Source organism: Babylonia areolata, chromosome 8, assembly GCF_041734735.1.
Source record: "Babylonia areolata isolate BAREFJ2019XMU chromosome 8, ASM4173473v1, whole genome shotgun sequence".
In the NCBI taxonomy this organism is placed as follows: domain Eukaryota; kingdom Metazoa; phylum Mollusca; class Gastropoda; order Neogastropoda; family Buccinidae; genus Babylonia; species Babylonia areolata.
The window spans coordinates 37563375-37580782 of record NC_134883.1 but is presented as its reverse complement, the minus strand read 5'-3'; the positions used below and the strand labels follow the sequence as shown (position 1 = coordinate 37580782).

Genomic DNA, 17408 nt, shown 5'->3' with positions numbered 1-17408 from the left:
GGTGTACCAGTACGATCCAGAAACAAAACAACAATCAGCCGTTTGAATTAAAATGCACCAACAAGATTCTGTCGTTCCGAGAGTCATTCCAAACAAATTAATGGTTGCATGTTTCTTTCCAAAAGCAGGCCATGTTGCTACTGTACCCCTCCAAGAAATAGGGACGGTAAAGTGAGTGGTAAGTCACTGTCTGCCTCCCAAAGGTGTTTGAAGCATGGTGTGTACGCCGTCCAAGAAGTGGAGCAAGAGGGCGACTGCTGCATCATGACAATGCCCGAACTCATGTAGTGACATGAACTCTGCTGTGGCTGGACATTGCACGGGAAGTATGCTGAGAGAGTACATTAAATGCAGTGTGATAGAAATTCAGGAAAACTACACGTGAGATCACGAGACAGACTCGTGAGTTTGCATTGAGACTTCTGACGAGGTGGTTGTTTATTCCTTGCCAGGTGAGGAAATGGTTTTGTTAATATAAATGTGTGTTGCGACAGATGAAGTAAAGATTTCATAAATGGTATGGTTAACATTATGTATTTCGTAATTTTGAACAGCATTTGCAAAAGGGCTAAGCTAATATAAATTCCAAAATCTTGAATAACCAGTGCTACAACTATAGAAAGGGCCAAAGAATGTGGACTGTGATCTTCAGTAAGGTATTCTTATGATCTACTTTGTATCTTAGTAACTTTGTATTTTTAACTACTTGATTGAAATAAATAGAGTTTGCATTGAGACTTCTGAGGAGGTGGTTGTTTATTCCTTGCCAGTCCTCGGGTTACACTCACACGGTGCTACAACTCCAGACTTCCTGAAAAAGAACGGTGTACAACTGGTCACTCATCCCCCGTATTCTCCTGACTTAGCCCATTGTGACTGGTTTTTGTTCCCTGGAGTGAAGCAGTTGAAGGGGGAAAAAGTTTCAGTGTGCAGTAGATGCTCGAGCCTTCTTCGAGGGTCTGGTTATGGACATACCACAGGTCACGCGGGCTAGCGTCATGACAACTTGCTTTGAGCGGATGATGAAGTGCTTACAAGCTGAGAGAGAGCTTCGAAAATGCGGAGTAAGCAGTTGATTTGTAACTTTCCTAGAATTGCTGTATTGCAAGACTTATTGAATGGCCCTCGAATGTCTTGGAATTCTGATTTCGAATAATTATTATGTAGTTTAGATAGTTAGAGAGAGAGAGAGTACATGTATGTGTAAGTGCGAGTGCACGCGCGCACGCACGCTCGGGAACATTGTATTTTGGGCGTGTGCGGGCACGAGGGGAAAAAAAATGAGAGGTTTGTTGCGGCACGTATTGTCGTCGCCCCTGCATGTATTGTCGCCCCTCTGCACGTATTGTCGCCGGCGACATTATGTACAGGCTTTACTCAGTGCAAGTATTGTCGCCCTGCACATATTGTCGCCGGCGACAATACGTGCAGACCCTCACTGCATGTATTGTCGTCTTTCTGCACAGTTTGTCGCAATATATACCACAACCAAAAAAGAACTGCACAGTTGGAGTGCACTTGGCCCAATGTTGTGTTGTTGTTCTTATTTTTTGTGTGTGGTGTTGTTGTTAATGTTTATGTTGTTGTAGTGTGCGTGTGTTCGTGTCCACATGCGCGTATGGTATTGTTATGTGCTTGTTTGTGTGAGTGCGTGTTTGCTGCCAGGCAGCTCCAGGAGAAGTGTCAGGAACAGAACGCCGACCTTTACTCCACCTATGTCGATCTGACCAAGGCCTTTGATACTGTTATCAGAGATGGAGAATTATGGCGAAGTATGGATGTCCCAGAAAGTTCATCACCATCATACGGCAACAACACGATGGGATGCTGGCCCGAGTCCAAGACAACGGAGAGACTTCAGAACCATTCCCTGTCTCCAACGGGAGTCAAGCAAGGGTGTGTTCTTGCCCCCACCCTGTTCAGTCTCATGTTTTCAGCCATGCTGACAGATGCCTTCAGAGACGCTGACGTAGGCATTGGCATCAGGTACCGCACAGATGGCTCACTCTTCAACCTCAGGAGGCTTCAAGCAAAAACCAAGGTGAGGACAGACACCGTCAATGACTTCATGTTGCTGATGACTGCGCTCTCAACGCTGCCTCTGAAGCTGACATGCAACACAGCGTCAAGTTCTCTGCTGCCTGTGACAACTTTGGCCTCACAATCAGCAAAAAGAAGACTGTGATGCACCAGCCAGCTCCAGGAAAGCCTTACGTTGAACCAAACATCTTCATCAACGGGCAACGACTGAACGCGGTGGACAAGTTCACATACCTGGGCAGTACACTCTCTCGCACAGTTGTCATCGACGACGAGGTGAATGCCAGACTCGCCAAATCCAGCGCTGCCTTCGGCAGACTCCATAAGAACGTTTGGAACAGGAGAGGCATCATCCTGGAGACGAAGCTCAAAGTATACAAGGCCATAGTTCTCACCACACTGCTCTATGGATGTGAATCATGGACGGTCTACAAACGCCACGCCAAAAAGCTGAACCACTTCCACACCACCAGCCTCAGAAAACTTCTTGGCATAAAGTGGCAAGAGAAGATCCCTGACACAGAGGTGCTCACTCGTGCAAACTTGCCCAGCATCTACACCATCTTGATGCAGGCCTAGCTGCGTTGGGCAGGCCATGTAGTTCGCATGTCAGACCACCGGCTCCCCAAGAAACTGCTGTACGGCAAACTCCAGCATGGCAAGTGCTTCCATGGAGGCCAAAAGAAGCGCTTCAAAGACACTCTGAAAGCTTCTCTGAAGGCCTTCAACATCAGCCACGACACATGGGAGCTGAATGCAGTGGACAGACCAAAGTGGCGTTCAGCTGTCCACATAGGCGCCAAATCCTGTGAGGCCAACAGAATCGCTGCAGCAGAGCAACGCAGACAGGCGAGGAAAAGCAGTGCCAGCAAGTCCCTGACAGACGCCACCATCCCCTGTCCACACTGCGTCAGAACCTTCCGGGCGCGGATTGGCCTGATCAGTCATCTGCGCACCCACAGAGCCCAACCCACCCACCCCCAGGATGACTAGATGGTCCTCGTCGATCCCGACGGACGAACCACATTTCGTGTTTGTGTGAAAGGGGTATGTGGTGGGAGAGATGGGGGTATTGTTTGTGTGTGTACGTGTGTGAGTGTGTGCACTTTTGTGTGTCAGTGCGTACGAATGTGTGTGTGTGTGCATGCGCGCGCGCGCGTGTGTGTGCGCGTGCGAGTTTGTGTGTGACCACGTTATAGGCCTGTTTATGACTTCCCATTTCTCCCTGTATATGTGTGTGCGTGTGTGTGTGTGCGTGTGCGTGCGTGTGCGCGTGTCTGTGTGTGTGTGTGTGCATGTGTGTTATCGTATCTGCGAGGGCACAACTGTTCAAAAACGCAACGCTGGGTCATAAAAGTTAGTCACAACTCCTCACATAGTAGGTTCACGAACTTGAGTCGAAAAGTCGGGAGTGGATGGGTTGGAAACTGGTCAGATTTGGCTTCTGCCACAGTGCGTGTGTGTGTGTGTGTGTGCGCGCGCGCGCGATGTGTGTGTGCGTGCGCGTGTGTGTATGATTGTGTGGTGTGTGTGTGGGTTTGTGAGTGAGTGGGTGGGTGGGTGTACGCTCGTGTGCATGTGCTTTAGAGAGAGAGAGTACCTGCGTGAGTGTGTGTGCATGTGTGACAGTGTGTGTGTGTGTGTGTGTGTGTAAGTACGGAGTATCAAATATATGGACCGAACCTACACACAGACACAGACACACACATAGAGGATGTTAAAGATTCTTCATTCAGTGTGTGTCACCGGAGATTAGAAAAGAGAGATCAACCACTCGCGGCAGGCCCCTTCTTACTGTCTATAACAGTGCTGAAGCCGTTTTGGGGCACACACGCCTTTGGCACGATAGATCATTCAATCTTTTCCCGTCTTCATTTTCATTTGGCGTCAACGGCACTGCTTCCAGCTGGTTCAAATCATATCTCACTGACCGATTCCAGTCTGTCATAGTCGATGAATGTCAGTCAGAATACGTTAAAGTCGAACACGGAGGCCCACACAGGGATCTGTTCTAGGCCCTGTGCTCTTCACACTGTACACGGCTCCTCTCGCTGAAATTATCAACCGCCACAATGTCAGTCATTATTGTTATGCTGATGACACTCAACTTCAGAAAAGTGATACCCCTGAAAACGTGTCCTAGCTCTTGCAAGAAACATCCAACTGCTTCCTGGACATTCAAATGTGGATGACACTTAATAAGTTACAATTGAACGCAGACAAACCCGAAGCAATCATCATATGCACCGAACAAAAAGTCTCTTCCATTACAACTGACACGATAAAACTAGGCAGTACATCCATCTCTCTTTCCAGCTCAGTCAGAAACTTCGGCGTTGTCCTTGACAACACACTGTCCATGTAAAAAAAAAAAAAAATCAGTCAGATATGTCAATCGTGCTATTGTCAGTTGCGGTGCATCAGTTCCTATCCGAAATATCTGTCCACTGACGCAACATCTGGACTTGTCGTTTGTCTCTCTCTGTCGTCTTGACTACTGTAACTCGCAATTGTCTGGTTTACCTGCTTCATCCATTCAGTCCCTTCAGTGCATACAAAACTCTGCTGAAAAAAAGATCTGAGCACATCATCCATCTTTTGCAACATCTCCATTGGCTCCCTGTCTCACACAGAATAAAGTACAAGACCAGCACTCTATGTTATAGACGTATTCACAAATCTGCCCCTTCCTGTCTCTGTGGCTGCCTTCATCTCTACACCCAATCTCGCTCTTTACGATCGGCTTCGGATCCACTCTGTTTATGCATACTCAGATTCAAACACTCCGTTGCCGGCCGCTGTTCTTTCTCTGTCTGTGGACCTTGCTTTTGGAATGAACTACCTCTTTCGCTTTGTCAGGTCTCCGCACGCAGCCTCTTCTTTTTCTTCAGTTTCTCAAGTTTAGAGTTATGCATGCATGTGAATGACTGGTGTGAAAGCACTTTGATTAGTTTCTGCACAAGATTCAGCGCTATATAAATACTTATTATTATTAGCATTATTATTAATTGGGAAGACTGGGACTACACAGTCAGGTATCATCCACTTCACGGATGCGTCTCTGGGTGTGTTGCTATAATTTCCTGACCAACACTGCAAGTTTCTGTATCTCTCGGGCCTGGTTGACGCCGGGATATCATGACAGGAAGCGTAGAGTACAGCCTTGTCACTTCGTCCCAAACTTAAATGGACCTCCATAGCAGCATCGTCATCATCATCATCGTCATCCTCTTCCTCCTCCTTCATCATCAAACTGTGTAGCCTTTCATGCCCAGCTCTCATGGTGACATCAGTTTTGATACCCCTCCTCTTCCGCGTTTGGGGTGAGTCTTTTCAAAGTCTTCAGTGTTTGCGGATTCATGGGGGACTGCTGTTGGAGGGTCGTGGTGGTGGTCTCCACTCTGGGGAAGATGCTCAGTCAGTCTGGCTCTGCGACTAAGCCATTATTGTCGTCATTAGAGGGTTTAGTAGGTGTTTTCCTCAGAACATTAAATCAGAATAGGCACTGCCACACACCATCGAAGTGACTCAGCAGCAGTGCAGAGTTTCCTCTGGTGTGTGGCCTCATGGCGACCTAACATCGATGGTTCCCTGTGGACACACGGCGCTGGGACTGCGACAGACGAACCCGGGTGTGGCTGTGTATGGGGGACTTGGAATGAGCGGCGTGGAAGTAATGCCACTGAAACGGTGCAGGTGATGGAGGAGGAGGGGGATGGTAAACTCGATGCAACCTCCAATAAACTGCTGAACACATTGTTGGACACAGAGGAAAACGCCTCACAGCAAAAAAAAAAAAAAAAAAAAAAAAAAAAAAAAAGCAAAGCTGACCCGATTGTGGAAGCCACCCTGCCCGGTCCGGACGAGATACCTAAGCCGCTTTGCAGGCCAGCAACTCAATCGGACACGCTGTTCCGGCCGTTTAAAGAGGTTTAAAAAAATAAATTATTTTTTATTTTCTTTTTCTTTTTTATAACCGGCATTGTCCCAAAGAAAGGCATTGATTTCCACTGCTCTTGCGCTTCCGTCAGCCACAATTTGGATCAGTTGGCATCTCACTAGTATCGATCCTATATCGATCTGACCGGGCCGGAAATTGGTGTGGAGAAATGTCTCGCTGTACGAAACTGGCCGGGGTAGTGGTGGTAATTTCGGTAGGGTGGGGATTTATCATCCCGGTTGCTGTCCTTGTCTTGCAAGCTTGCTTTCCGTTATTCCCTCACTACCCTCGTCTCTGTATGTAATCCAGCAGGGGAGGTCTTTGATGTTTTGAGCTTGGGGCCGATGTTTGTGATTAATTTCTGAAGTATTTATCGAGGTGGGCAAGCAGTGTGCGCTTGATGGATGAGTGAAAGAAGTGAGGGAAAAGTTGTTTCACAAGTTTGGAGTGTGCTTAGGCTGGTTCAGCTGTCGATGATTCTGGCTGTGTTGTCGATTTAGATATTTTGGAATGGCGTCTGCGTGTTTTAACAATCTTAATCTGTAATTGAAATCGATAGGGTAAATATTCTTACCACAAGAGATGAGAACTCACCAGAAAGTTTAGACTTAAACGAGAAAGGTTGATATACAATAGAGAAAGTGTAACGTTAAATGTAGACAGTAAGAAAAAAGATACGAAGCCAGTACTTAACGTATTTGTTGTGAGGAAGGTTTGTTGCACTTATCGTTCAATCGCCTGTGTGCAACTGCAAGGTTATGGAAAGCAATAGGCCTGAAAGAAAAGTCTGGTACCAAAGAACCTCCTTTACTTTGGTGGCATGCATAGAAAAGAAGAGAAGCAATGTGATACCATAAAGTTGTAAAAAGGTTGTCACTGCGTGGGGCATTATTTTCAATCAGAAATAGTGAGCATGTGTGTCATACTTTTACGTCTGCTGGAGAAAACAGAGAGAGATGAGGTTGGGAGAGAGAATCATCTGCGAAGTGGCTAACACACTTATGGTGGGAGTTTTAGCCCCGGGCTGGCGCCTTTGTGTGCAATCATAGACATATAGGGTAGGTATGGGTAACTGCGAACAGCGTGTAATTGCGAACGATTCGTATACCGCCCCACTTTGAAGCGTTCTTAACGGTTCCATTTGACAATTTGACGTCTGCTTCGACCTTTTTTTGTAGAACCTTAGTGACTATCCATTTCCAAGAACCAGTCAAACATCAGCAATTTTTGGCTGTTTCCGCGCTCTTTCTTCTCTTCCCACACCACTGCCAACCAAGGTTACAAACGTGATCTCAAAATCCTAAAATCAAGGGAAGCAAGTTGCAGGACTTGAACTTTGACAAAGTTTGAAAATAGTTTATTTGATCGGATATGTTGAATGCACAGTGCCAGTACTGAGAAAATTTAAGGAAGCATATCAGTGACAGTTGAGAACGTCAGTTTTGACAGGAATCTGCAAATTAGTGTCGTTTGTAATTAGACCATAGGATATTTTGACGTGAGTCTATTTGCGAACGATGCTGCACAGCTACTGAGCACTCTGAAAAGGGTGTGTTTGTGTGCGGTGTAGGGTGTGTGTGTTTAAATGTCTGTACAAGCGAAAGGGGAACCGGCAAGCCTGTGATAACCATCGGGGCATTTCCTTGCTCTCCATCGCAGGCAAGATACTTGCCAGGATCCTACTAAACCGCCTCACAGCACACCTTGACCAAGGTCATTTGCCTGAGAGCCAGTGTGGATTCCGGAAAGAGCGCGGAACTATCGACATGGTGTTTGCTGCAAGGCAGCTGCAAGAGAAATGTCAGGAGCAAAATGCTGATCTTTTCTCCACCTATGTCGACCTCACCAAGGCATTCGACACCGTGGGTAGAGAGGGTCTGTGGAAGATCATGACCAAGTACGGATGCCCTCGGAAATTTATTTCCTTGGTCAGCTAATTCCATGAAGGCATGCAGGTTCGAGTCCAGGACAATGGCGAAACATCTGCTCTTTTTCCAGTCACAAATGGTGTCACGCAAGGCTTCGTCCTGGCTCCAACACTGTTCAGCCTATTGTTAAATGGACCAAACTTAACCATATAGCTCTTCATCATAATAAAACTAAATTTATGATGATAACCAGTAGGGAAAAACGTCAAAAACTAACTAAAAACTTACCTATCCTTTACATTTCTGACGTAAAAGTTGAAGAAGTTGCAAATCACAAGGTTCTAGGAATAACAATTGACAATAACCTATCTTGGTCAAAACACATAGAAAGTCTAACCAAAACCATTGCTTCGAAGTTATAACAGTTGAATTTTTTTTTTTTTTTTTTCAATTCCTTACCATGCATGCCAGAAAATTATTCTTTTATTCATACATTCAATCCAGTATTGATTACGCTTCCACTCTTTGGGATTCAGCAAGCAATAACTTACTAAAACCATTCATTAGTATCCATAAAAGAGCCGTAAAACTAACCATTGACAAGTCTTCAACACTGACAGAAACTGATTACAAACAAACAGGTATCCTTCCACTCAAGGCTAAACTGTTACACAACAGACTCTTCATGCACAAAATCCTTCATGACAACGCTCCATCCTATCTGACAAATATGTTTACTTTTAATGATTATCGACATTCACATACGATAAACCTTCCATTTACAACGATTATCTTATGTAAATCAAGCTTTGCATATTCAGGGGGTTGGTTATGGAATCATATCCCAGAAAATTTAAAAACTGAATCAAATTTCCAAAAATTCAAATCTAACTTACTTACATACCTGATGAATCTTTCAAATTTGACACCTCTATATCCTAAAATGTACTGATTATGTTTCAATATCATTCATATCATATATATATATATATATACAATATGATAATTCCCATGTTCCAACTATCGGTGTCTGTCACTCTGTCTCTCCTTCTCCCTGTTATCATCATCATCATCATCATCATCTTCTTGTTCTTCTCTTTTTCCCCCTCTCTAATAATCATTTCATTTTATAATGATATGATCTTTTCAATGATAACATGTGTCGTTGCGTCGTACTTAGGTTGTGTACATGCGCTTTATTTTCATGTGTAATTGTGTGTGTGTCTGTGTGTGTGTGTGTGTGAGCGTTTTGCCATTGCTTTTTTTTTCTTCTTCTTTTTTTCGCTTTTCTTTCTTTTTTGCCCTTGAAGGCTGGATGTAAAAAAGCAGCTGTGCTTACTCCACTACCCTCGTGAAATAAAAATTCGTTTCGTTTCATTTCGTTTCGTTCTCTGCAATGCTTACTGATGCCTTCAGAGATGGCGATGTTGGAATCAGCCTAAGGTACCGAACAGATGGCAAGCTGTTTAACCTCAGAAGGCTTCAAGCAAAAACCAAGGTCATGACAGACATCATCAGAGACTTCTTGTTTGCTGATGATTGTGCCCTCCATGCTGGAACTGAAGCTGACATGCAACTCAGCGTCGACAAGTTTGCCACTGCCAGCAGGAACTTCAGCCTTACCATCAGCACGAAGAAAACTGAAGTTCTCCATCAGCCAGCCCCGGGGAAACCCCACGTTGAGCCCAACATCACAGTCAACGGTGGAGCGGTTCACATACCTTGGCAGCACTGTCACGAAATGCGACCATCGACGATGAAGTGAACGTCAGGATTGTAAGAGCAAGCGCAACCTTTGGCAGACTCTATGCAAATGTTTGGAACAGAAGAGGCATTGGTCTTGAGACCAAGCTAAACTTGGACAGTGTACCAACGACACACCAAGAAGCTGAACCACTTCCACACAACATGCCTCAGGAAGCTACTGAACATAAGTGACAAGACAGGACCCCCGACACGGAGGTGCTTGCAAAAGCCACCCTTCCCAGCATCTTCACCATCCTGATGCAGTCCCAGCTTCGCTGGGCTGGAGACGTGGCGCGCATGCCAGACCATCAGCTGCCCAATAGGCTCATCTATGGCGAGCTGCAGCAAGGGAAGAGATCACACGGAGGCCAGAAGAAGCGCTTCAGAGATACTCTGAAAGTCTCTCTGAAAGCGTTTGACATCAACCCTGACTCCTGGGAGGAATCTGCAATGGACCGTGACAAATGGCGCGCTGCTGTGCACAAAGGCGCCAAGTTGTGCGAGGCCAACAGGACTCCTGCTGCTGTTCAGAAGAGGCAGGCCAGAAAGTCACGGGCAACAAGCTCCCTGACAATGATATGCTTGTCTTTGTCTGCTCCAACTGTCAGCGAACATTTCGTACGCAGACTGGACTATTCAACCATCTGCGCATTCACAGATAGACTCATCAGCATCCCCCCCCCCCACCACCACCACCACCCTCCCCCCATCCCCCAGCTGGATGACAACGATGGTCATCATCGATCTCGATAGACACACACCACCACCAGGGTGTATGAGCAGACGAACTTTTCCTGGTGCAAACGACTCGGAGAAAGCCTTCAAAAACGAAAGAACTATGTTTGACTATCGTCCAACATGTTATCTTCACAGTACACACGTTGAGCTGGTCGCTTTGACCGGATCGTTCAGTTTGGCATACCTACCGTATTAGCTGTGGACTCCAATCTGAAAACTGGGCCCGCACAGTCGAGTGTCACCCACCTCACGAACGCGTCTTTGAGAGGGTTGCTTTTTTTATTATTATTTTTTTTAATCAGCTCGGGAGGGGTCTGAAAACTAACTTCGCTCAGTTTCGACTTAGCAGTGTATAAACTGCAACTTTCCACCTCTTGCGAATAACTTTGTTCGCTGCATTTTTCAAGTGTTTCCCTTTGGGCCACCGCTTGGAAAGTTCAGTTCGCTAAAATTAATTTTCTTGAAGCAGCAGATTTGACCGAAATTGATCAAAACCTTGACGGCTTCTGCCTGAATTGTTCTGTTTACTGAATTACAACTTGGTTGGTAAAGAATGCGGCTTTTAAAAAAGATGTTGTAGAGCAGCGGAACACAGAGAGACATGTGAAGCGAGTCCTTACTCCTGCCCCTAATTGTGATGGTCTGGCGATAGAATCCCATACACATCTGAACTGCCCCCCTCCCTCTCTCTCTCTCCATCCCTTTGTGTGTGTGTGTGTGTGTGTGTGTGTGTGTACCGCGATCTCTCTGTCTATCTCGCTTCCTCTGTCTATCTCTCTATCTGTTTACCTGTCTGTCTGTCGCTCTACACATCAGTACTGACATGAAATGTTTACCGTTTTTTTCGTGACATACGGTTTTATGAGTTTACAGCAGACCCATGTTCGTATATAACACTGGACGAGGGATGTTGGATTTCACGGGAATTTCGACTGAGCTGTGTCCTGTGGGTATGGGTGGAATTAGAAGGAAACTGATTGGGTGTGGGGTTGATGTTTTTACAGGTTTCTCTGGAGTCGATGTCGGAGGCGAGCATCTACGAGACGGTGATGGTGCAGACCCAGCAGGCCGTGAACAAGGACATGCACTTCGACGAGGAGCATGACCACTTGTATGTCATGACCGACAACAGGGTCAGTGGGCCTTTGTACTAATTGCTTGTCCACTTCCTTTATCTATACGTTTGTTTGTCATGATGGATGGTCTGTTTGTTTGTTGGTGTGTTTGTTAGCCTCAGTGAGTCAGCATATCAGTTTGAATGCTTGTGTATGCTTGTGTATGTGCATGCTTCACTCTCTCTCTCTCTGTATACATGGATACACATAGACGCGTGCGCGCGCGCGCTCACGCTGAAGAAGACTGATACTCATTCTGAGATTGCAGTTTGTTCTTGAAGGATAATGTAGGGAGGAAGAACGGGAGGATCAAAATACAAAGTGAAAACAAAAACAACTCCGGCTTTCTGTGTTGAAAACCTGTTGAAAACAACAACAAAACAACACTATACTCCGGCTTTCTGGGTTGAAAACAACAGCAACAAAATAACTGTACTCCAGTTTTCTGGGCTGAAAACAACAACAAAAAACATTATACTCCAGCTTTCTGGGTTGAAAACGGAAAGAAATAGTTTAGTCTCGAAGCTAAACCACACGTTTATAGAAACAATGCGGACATGATAAATTATTCATTGGGGTTGGTCTTGGGGGGTGGTGGGAAGAAAGGGAGCAAGGCAGGGCATTTAAAATACTTATCCGTGTCTGGCATTGATTGCAGTTCATGAATTGTAAATGTCACGTCTGTGGTGCTGCCTGTGGACCTGGTAGTGGAGTGGGGGAGGGGTTAAGGTGGGTCCTTTAGGATTGACTGCATTTAGTCGGGTCTTCAGGTGTGTGTGTTTTGTATGTGTATGCGTGTGCGACACACACACACACACACACACACACACACACACACACACGCACACACAGAGAGGAGAGGGGCGATCAGTAAGGAACAGGTCACACGAAACCCAGAAGGTGTAGAGAAAAAATAGTGTTTATTCTGTAATAAGCATAAGGGACGGTTTTGGTTTCCAAGTGGGATTAGGATGCGATTTACCCGATAAAGACGGAAGAGATAGTTCAGGGTGGGTGTATGCGAAAATACTGCGCTGAGCTTGTTGTGTCTGTGTCTGTCGTTCGGAGTTACGAGAGAGAGAGAGAGAGAGAGAGAGAGAGTTTAATTGATTTTTACTCAGCGAGGGAGGTGGAATGAGCAATGACATGCTATTTCTTTTATCCGGCCCATAAGACACACGTGAATAATTTGTCCGTCTGGCTAATTGGTTGATGCTGTCTTGTAATTTTGATGTTGTACATTAAAAAAAATATATATGGAAGAATGACTGAAATAAACTGAATTTTCGTCTGCACATAAATCAAAAACTGTTGTTAAATACAGAGAATATATCAAGAGAATAATGATGGACCAAGGATAAACCCTTGGGGTAAACCGTATGACTTATTGTCTTTAATTCTGATTGGGAATCATTAATACTGTTTTCTGTTTGATAAAAATGTTGAAATGAACCTGATAGATTGTTCGTACATAAAATGAAATGAAATTATGGTGCTTAGAGTCCCGCCGACCACTAAGGCCATCATAAGTTCATACATAGCTAATTTCTTTAAGAAGAAAGTATGATGAATGACATGAAAAGCTTTTGAAAAAATCACAAAACTGCTCATGTTTGTTGATTATTATTAATATTTAAAAGCCATTTATCGACCGTCTATATCAGCGCTATGTGGCTCGAATGATTTTCCATAAAACCAGATTGTTTTGGGTGAGTCAGATCAAATTGAGAGAGAGAGAGAGAGAGAGAGAGAGAGAGAGAGAGCTCAAAAAGCTTAATGTACATCGGTCTTGGGCCACAATACAATGGGGAAGGATGGGTCGGTGAATTTGTATATAACATTGTGTTATCCATAGCAACTAAAAAAAAAAAATTAAAAAAAAAAAAAGAAGGAAAAAACGCACAAACAGAATGAATATATATTTAAACAATGTACCCATCATATAGAAATTATTTTAATATAATACTTCAGCATGCTGGATCACTGTCTACAGATCAACTTCTTCCTTGTATTGATAGCATGGAAAATATATCTTGATACATTATGTCTGTGATCTATATTTGTTGCTCCAAGTAACACATCCAAGGGAAGTCTAGCCGATGCTTTTTAATATTCTCTACCTTATATCTTCATATACGATGCATTTGAACAAAAAGTGCCCTGGGCATGCTCTGTCCTGGTCTGATTGACTGTAACGATGTACATTGTTATTGAGTGGGAGAATCTTGTTTATGTAATGGCAAACGCGGAAACAGTAGGTATCCATAACCAAAATATGAAAATGTGAAGGAAGTCTTTTACAGTGTTGACCACACTGACAGTCATCAGAATAAGACAAATCATTTATGTGACGCTGATAACGTTCACTCTGACAACTTCATATATCATACAATTGACAAACATGAGGCTGAGGGTCAGAACGAAGACAGAGACCAGAATGAGACAAACGACGATGATCTGGTGGATGACAATGGCAGCATGCAAGACCGCGAAGCGGTTGCTGTTAACAGTGATATTGTTGTTGAACATGAAACAACAAATGGTAAAAAACAGGACGCTGGCATTGCTTACGGAATTACAGAAATAATAGAGCAAAGTGAAATGAACACGAATAACAACATGACCAAACGACCAAGACTGACACGGGCAAGTCACTGAGACAAGAAAAGATGGTTGACAAACGAACAGACAAACAGGGCAGGAGACATGCTCGTGAGAAAAGTGACGAAGGGATGAACTCGGTCCAACAGACGCGGTCATCAGCGCATAGTCCGCGACCAAGACGAGCTGGATCTGGTTCGCGGATTGGTCACCAGAACACTGTGTCGAACACAGAGAGGTCGAGCAGTCAGGGCTGTATCGTTGACTCCTTTAGAAAACCAGTGTCTGACAACCAGACAATTTGATGGAGTCTCCCGTCGGACCGACGGATGAGTAGACAGGCAGGCAGGCTTATCTGTCGGTGTGTGTCCTCATATGGGAGAAGAAGCCGATTCTGGATGCGCAGCACTTCCCGTAGGTGTTGCAAGGGAAAACGTCTCCAGAAGTTGAGCCCTGCTTCCTTCGCTCACCCTTCTCCTTAATGGCCGTTCTCTTGTTTTCAAACGTCTTTATGCCACTAGAGCACAGCATCCTCCAGCGAGAGCGGTCAAGGGCACCAGTTTCCCAGGGAGCAGTGTCTATGTCACAGGCTTCGAGGTTTGTCTTCAAGGAGTCCTTGAAGCGCTTGCAGGGTCTTCCAAGTTCGCGGTGGCCTTCCTTCAGCTGGCCATACAAAAGCATCTTCAGGATCCTGCTGTCTGTCATGTGGACAACGTGTCCTGTCCAGCATGGCTGGCTCTGGATCAGCAGACTTTCGATGCTAGGCAGGCCGCTCCTCTTTAGGACCTGGAGGTTGGAGACCCTGTCTTGCCACTTTATGCCGAGGTTGAGAACCTGTCCATAATGAACTGCATGTCCTCATGGGTGTGTGCAGCAAGCGTGCAGTCATCAGCGAAGAGGAACTCTCAACAGTGCCTCAAACACCCTGGACCTAGCATGGAGTCACCGCAAGTTGAAAAGTTTGCCATCTGTGTGAAACTGAACGTAGATGCCCCAGTCACAGTCTTGGAAGGCGTCAATCATCATGGCAGAGAAGAGAATGGAAAACAGTGTGGGTGCCAGGACGCAGCGCTGCTTCACTCCAGTTACTACAGGGAACGGATCTGACATGTCAGTATTTTTCTGTACTTTCACATGCATGCCATAGTGGAATGACGCAATCAGCTGGATTAGGCAGCCGAACTTTAGGAGGATCTTCCACAGACCACGGCGGTTCACCGTGTCGAAGGCCTTAGTCAGGTCTACAAAGATCATGTGGAGCTCCTTGTTCTGCTCACGGCACTTCTCTTGCATCTGGCGTACGGCAAACACCATGTCACATGTTCCCCTGCCTGAGCGGAAGCCGCACTGTGCTTCAGGGATGACTGTGTTGGAGACATGGTCAACCAGTCTGTTCAGTATGATGCGGGCGAAGATCTTGCTGGCGATGCAGAGGAGAGAGATTCCACGGTTATCACAGGATGTTTTGTCTCCCTTCCGTTAGTAAATGTGGACAATTGAAGCATCCTTGAAATCCTGGGGGACCTCCCCTCTCTCCCAGATAGACTGGAACAGGGCGGTCAGCTTGTCTGTCAGCACCTCGCCTCCATACTTCATCTGGATTTCATCTGCTCCTGGTGCTTTTCCTGACGTTGTCAGCTTCAGGGCCTTCCGGGTCTCGACCTTGGTGGGAGGGGCAGCTAGCGAGTCATTGACTGGTAGCTGTGGGAGGGCTGCAATTACCTCGTCAGATACGGACGAGTCCCTGTTGAGGAGGGTGTTGAAGTGCTCTGCCCAGCAGGCAAGGATGTGACTCTCGGCCCATACACAGCTCAGAGACCATCATGGAAGGTCTTCATGTCGTGAGCATCAGCAGCGGACTGAAGCTCTTCGGACTTTCTCTCCCACTAGGTGTTCTTCATCTCACGCAGCCTCTTCTGTACAAGTTGCTTGGTTTGCAAGAACTGGTCATTCTTCCTCTGGCAGTCTTTATCGGAATTGTGATCCTGATGCCGTATATGCAGTGTGTTCAGGAGCTTGTAGATTCCAGAGTCATTCTCGTCAAACCAGTCTTTGTGGCTCCTCTGTACAAAGCCGAGCGTGTCAGCTGCTGCTGAGTACACAGCATCTCCAAAGGTGCTCCATACCTCTTCTACATCAGTCAATGCAGGAATTTCTTGGAGAGCTGCTTGGATTATGCTGCTGCAGCACGTCCTTGGTGATAGGGAGGTGGTGGATGTTCAGCTTCCTAGGGGGTTTCTGCCTGGCTGGTTGGAACTTAATTGCAAGTCTGATGTTCATCTTGCTGCATACCAGGCGATGGTCCGACCAACAAACTACTCCTCTCATGCAGCATGTAATGGAAACATCACCTATGTCCCTCTGCCGGACAATCACATAGTCTAGCATGTGCCATTGCTTGGAGCGGGGGTGCATCCATGTGTTCTTGTACTTGTCCGCTTGTTGGAAGAGGGTGTTGGTGATGGTCAGAGCAAGAGCAAAAGCAGTCCATTGGAGTTGCACTTGCTAGTGCCATGCTGTCCTAGGACTTTTGGCCACGAGGAGAAGTCCACGTTGACGCTAGCATTGAAATCCCAAGGATGATCACCCTGTCCTTTCTGTCTACCGCTGAAATGGTGCGGCTGACCTCCTCGTAGAAAGCTTCTTTGATGTCATCAGGGTTGGTCATCGTCGGGGCATAGCAGCTGAAGGATAAAGGTACATCCCAGTCCCCCATGTCCAAAGCCAAAGAATGTGGTGCGTCCTGCGCCAAGAAATAGGATATCGGTCGAGTCACAGTTCTGAGTTACAAATCCTTTTGAATAAAGGGTCAGGGTCCAGCAAGCCCGGAACCTCCTGTACAAAATTTAAAGAAGTCTCAAGTTCAAGTTTCATTCTTAAATTAAAATGTAAATGGTCATCTACAGAAGTTAGAAAACAAAGATTTCATTGACTTTCTTACTTCTTATCATTTTGTTTGTTTTACTGAAACATTTGTTGCATTTGATTTTGAATCACCATTATTTAATGACTTCGTTCTGTTTACATCAGAATCAAAGAAATTGTCCCACCAAGGAAGATACTCGAGTGGGGTTATTGCTATAATAAGAAAATCGTTTGATAAATTTGGAGAACGTGTTAAAACAGAACTAGAGAATATTGTGGTTTTGAAGATTAACAAATCCCTATTTTGTACAGATTTGATATACATTTGCTGTTATATTCTCACTTGTGATTCTTCATTCTGGAAAACCCAGCAGGATGTATATGGCCTTGAAATGTTAGAACAATGTTCAGCAGATTTGCATGAATCATATGACAACTTCCACATTATGCTAAGTGGGGATCTCAGTGCAAGATCTGTTTGCAATGATTATTCTT

The 17408-nt window shown here is 45.4% G+C and overlaps 1 protein-coding gene across 9 annotated transcripts in view; it reads left to right on the top strand.

Annotated features, from left to right (window-relative positions):
* LOC143284774 (plexin-A2-like) overlaps positions 1-17408 on the top strand; it is a 561646-nt gene that overhangs the window by 118427 nt on the left and 425811 nt on the right. For all 9 annotated transcript variants that reach the window (XM_076591753.1, XM_076591756.1, XM_076591755.1 and 6 more), the window contains one exon: positions 11337-11465. In XM_076591753.1, coding sequence (XP_076447868.1) covers positions 11337-11465 — 129 coding nt within the window. The remainder of the gene's footprint in view (positions 1-11336; positions 11466-17408) is intronic.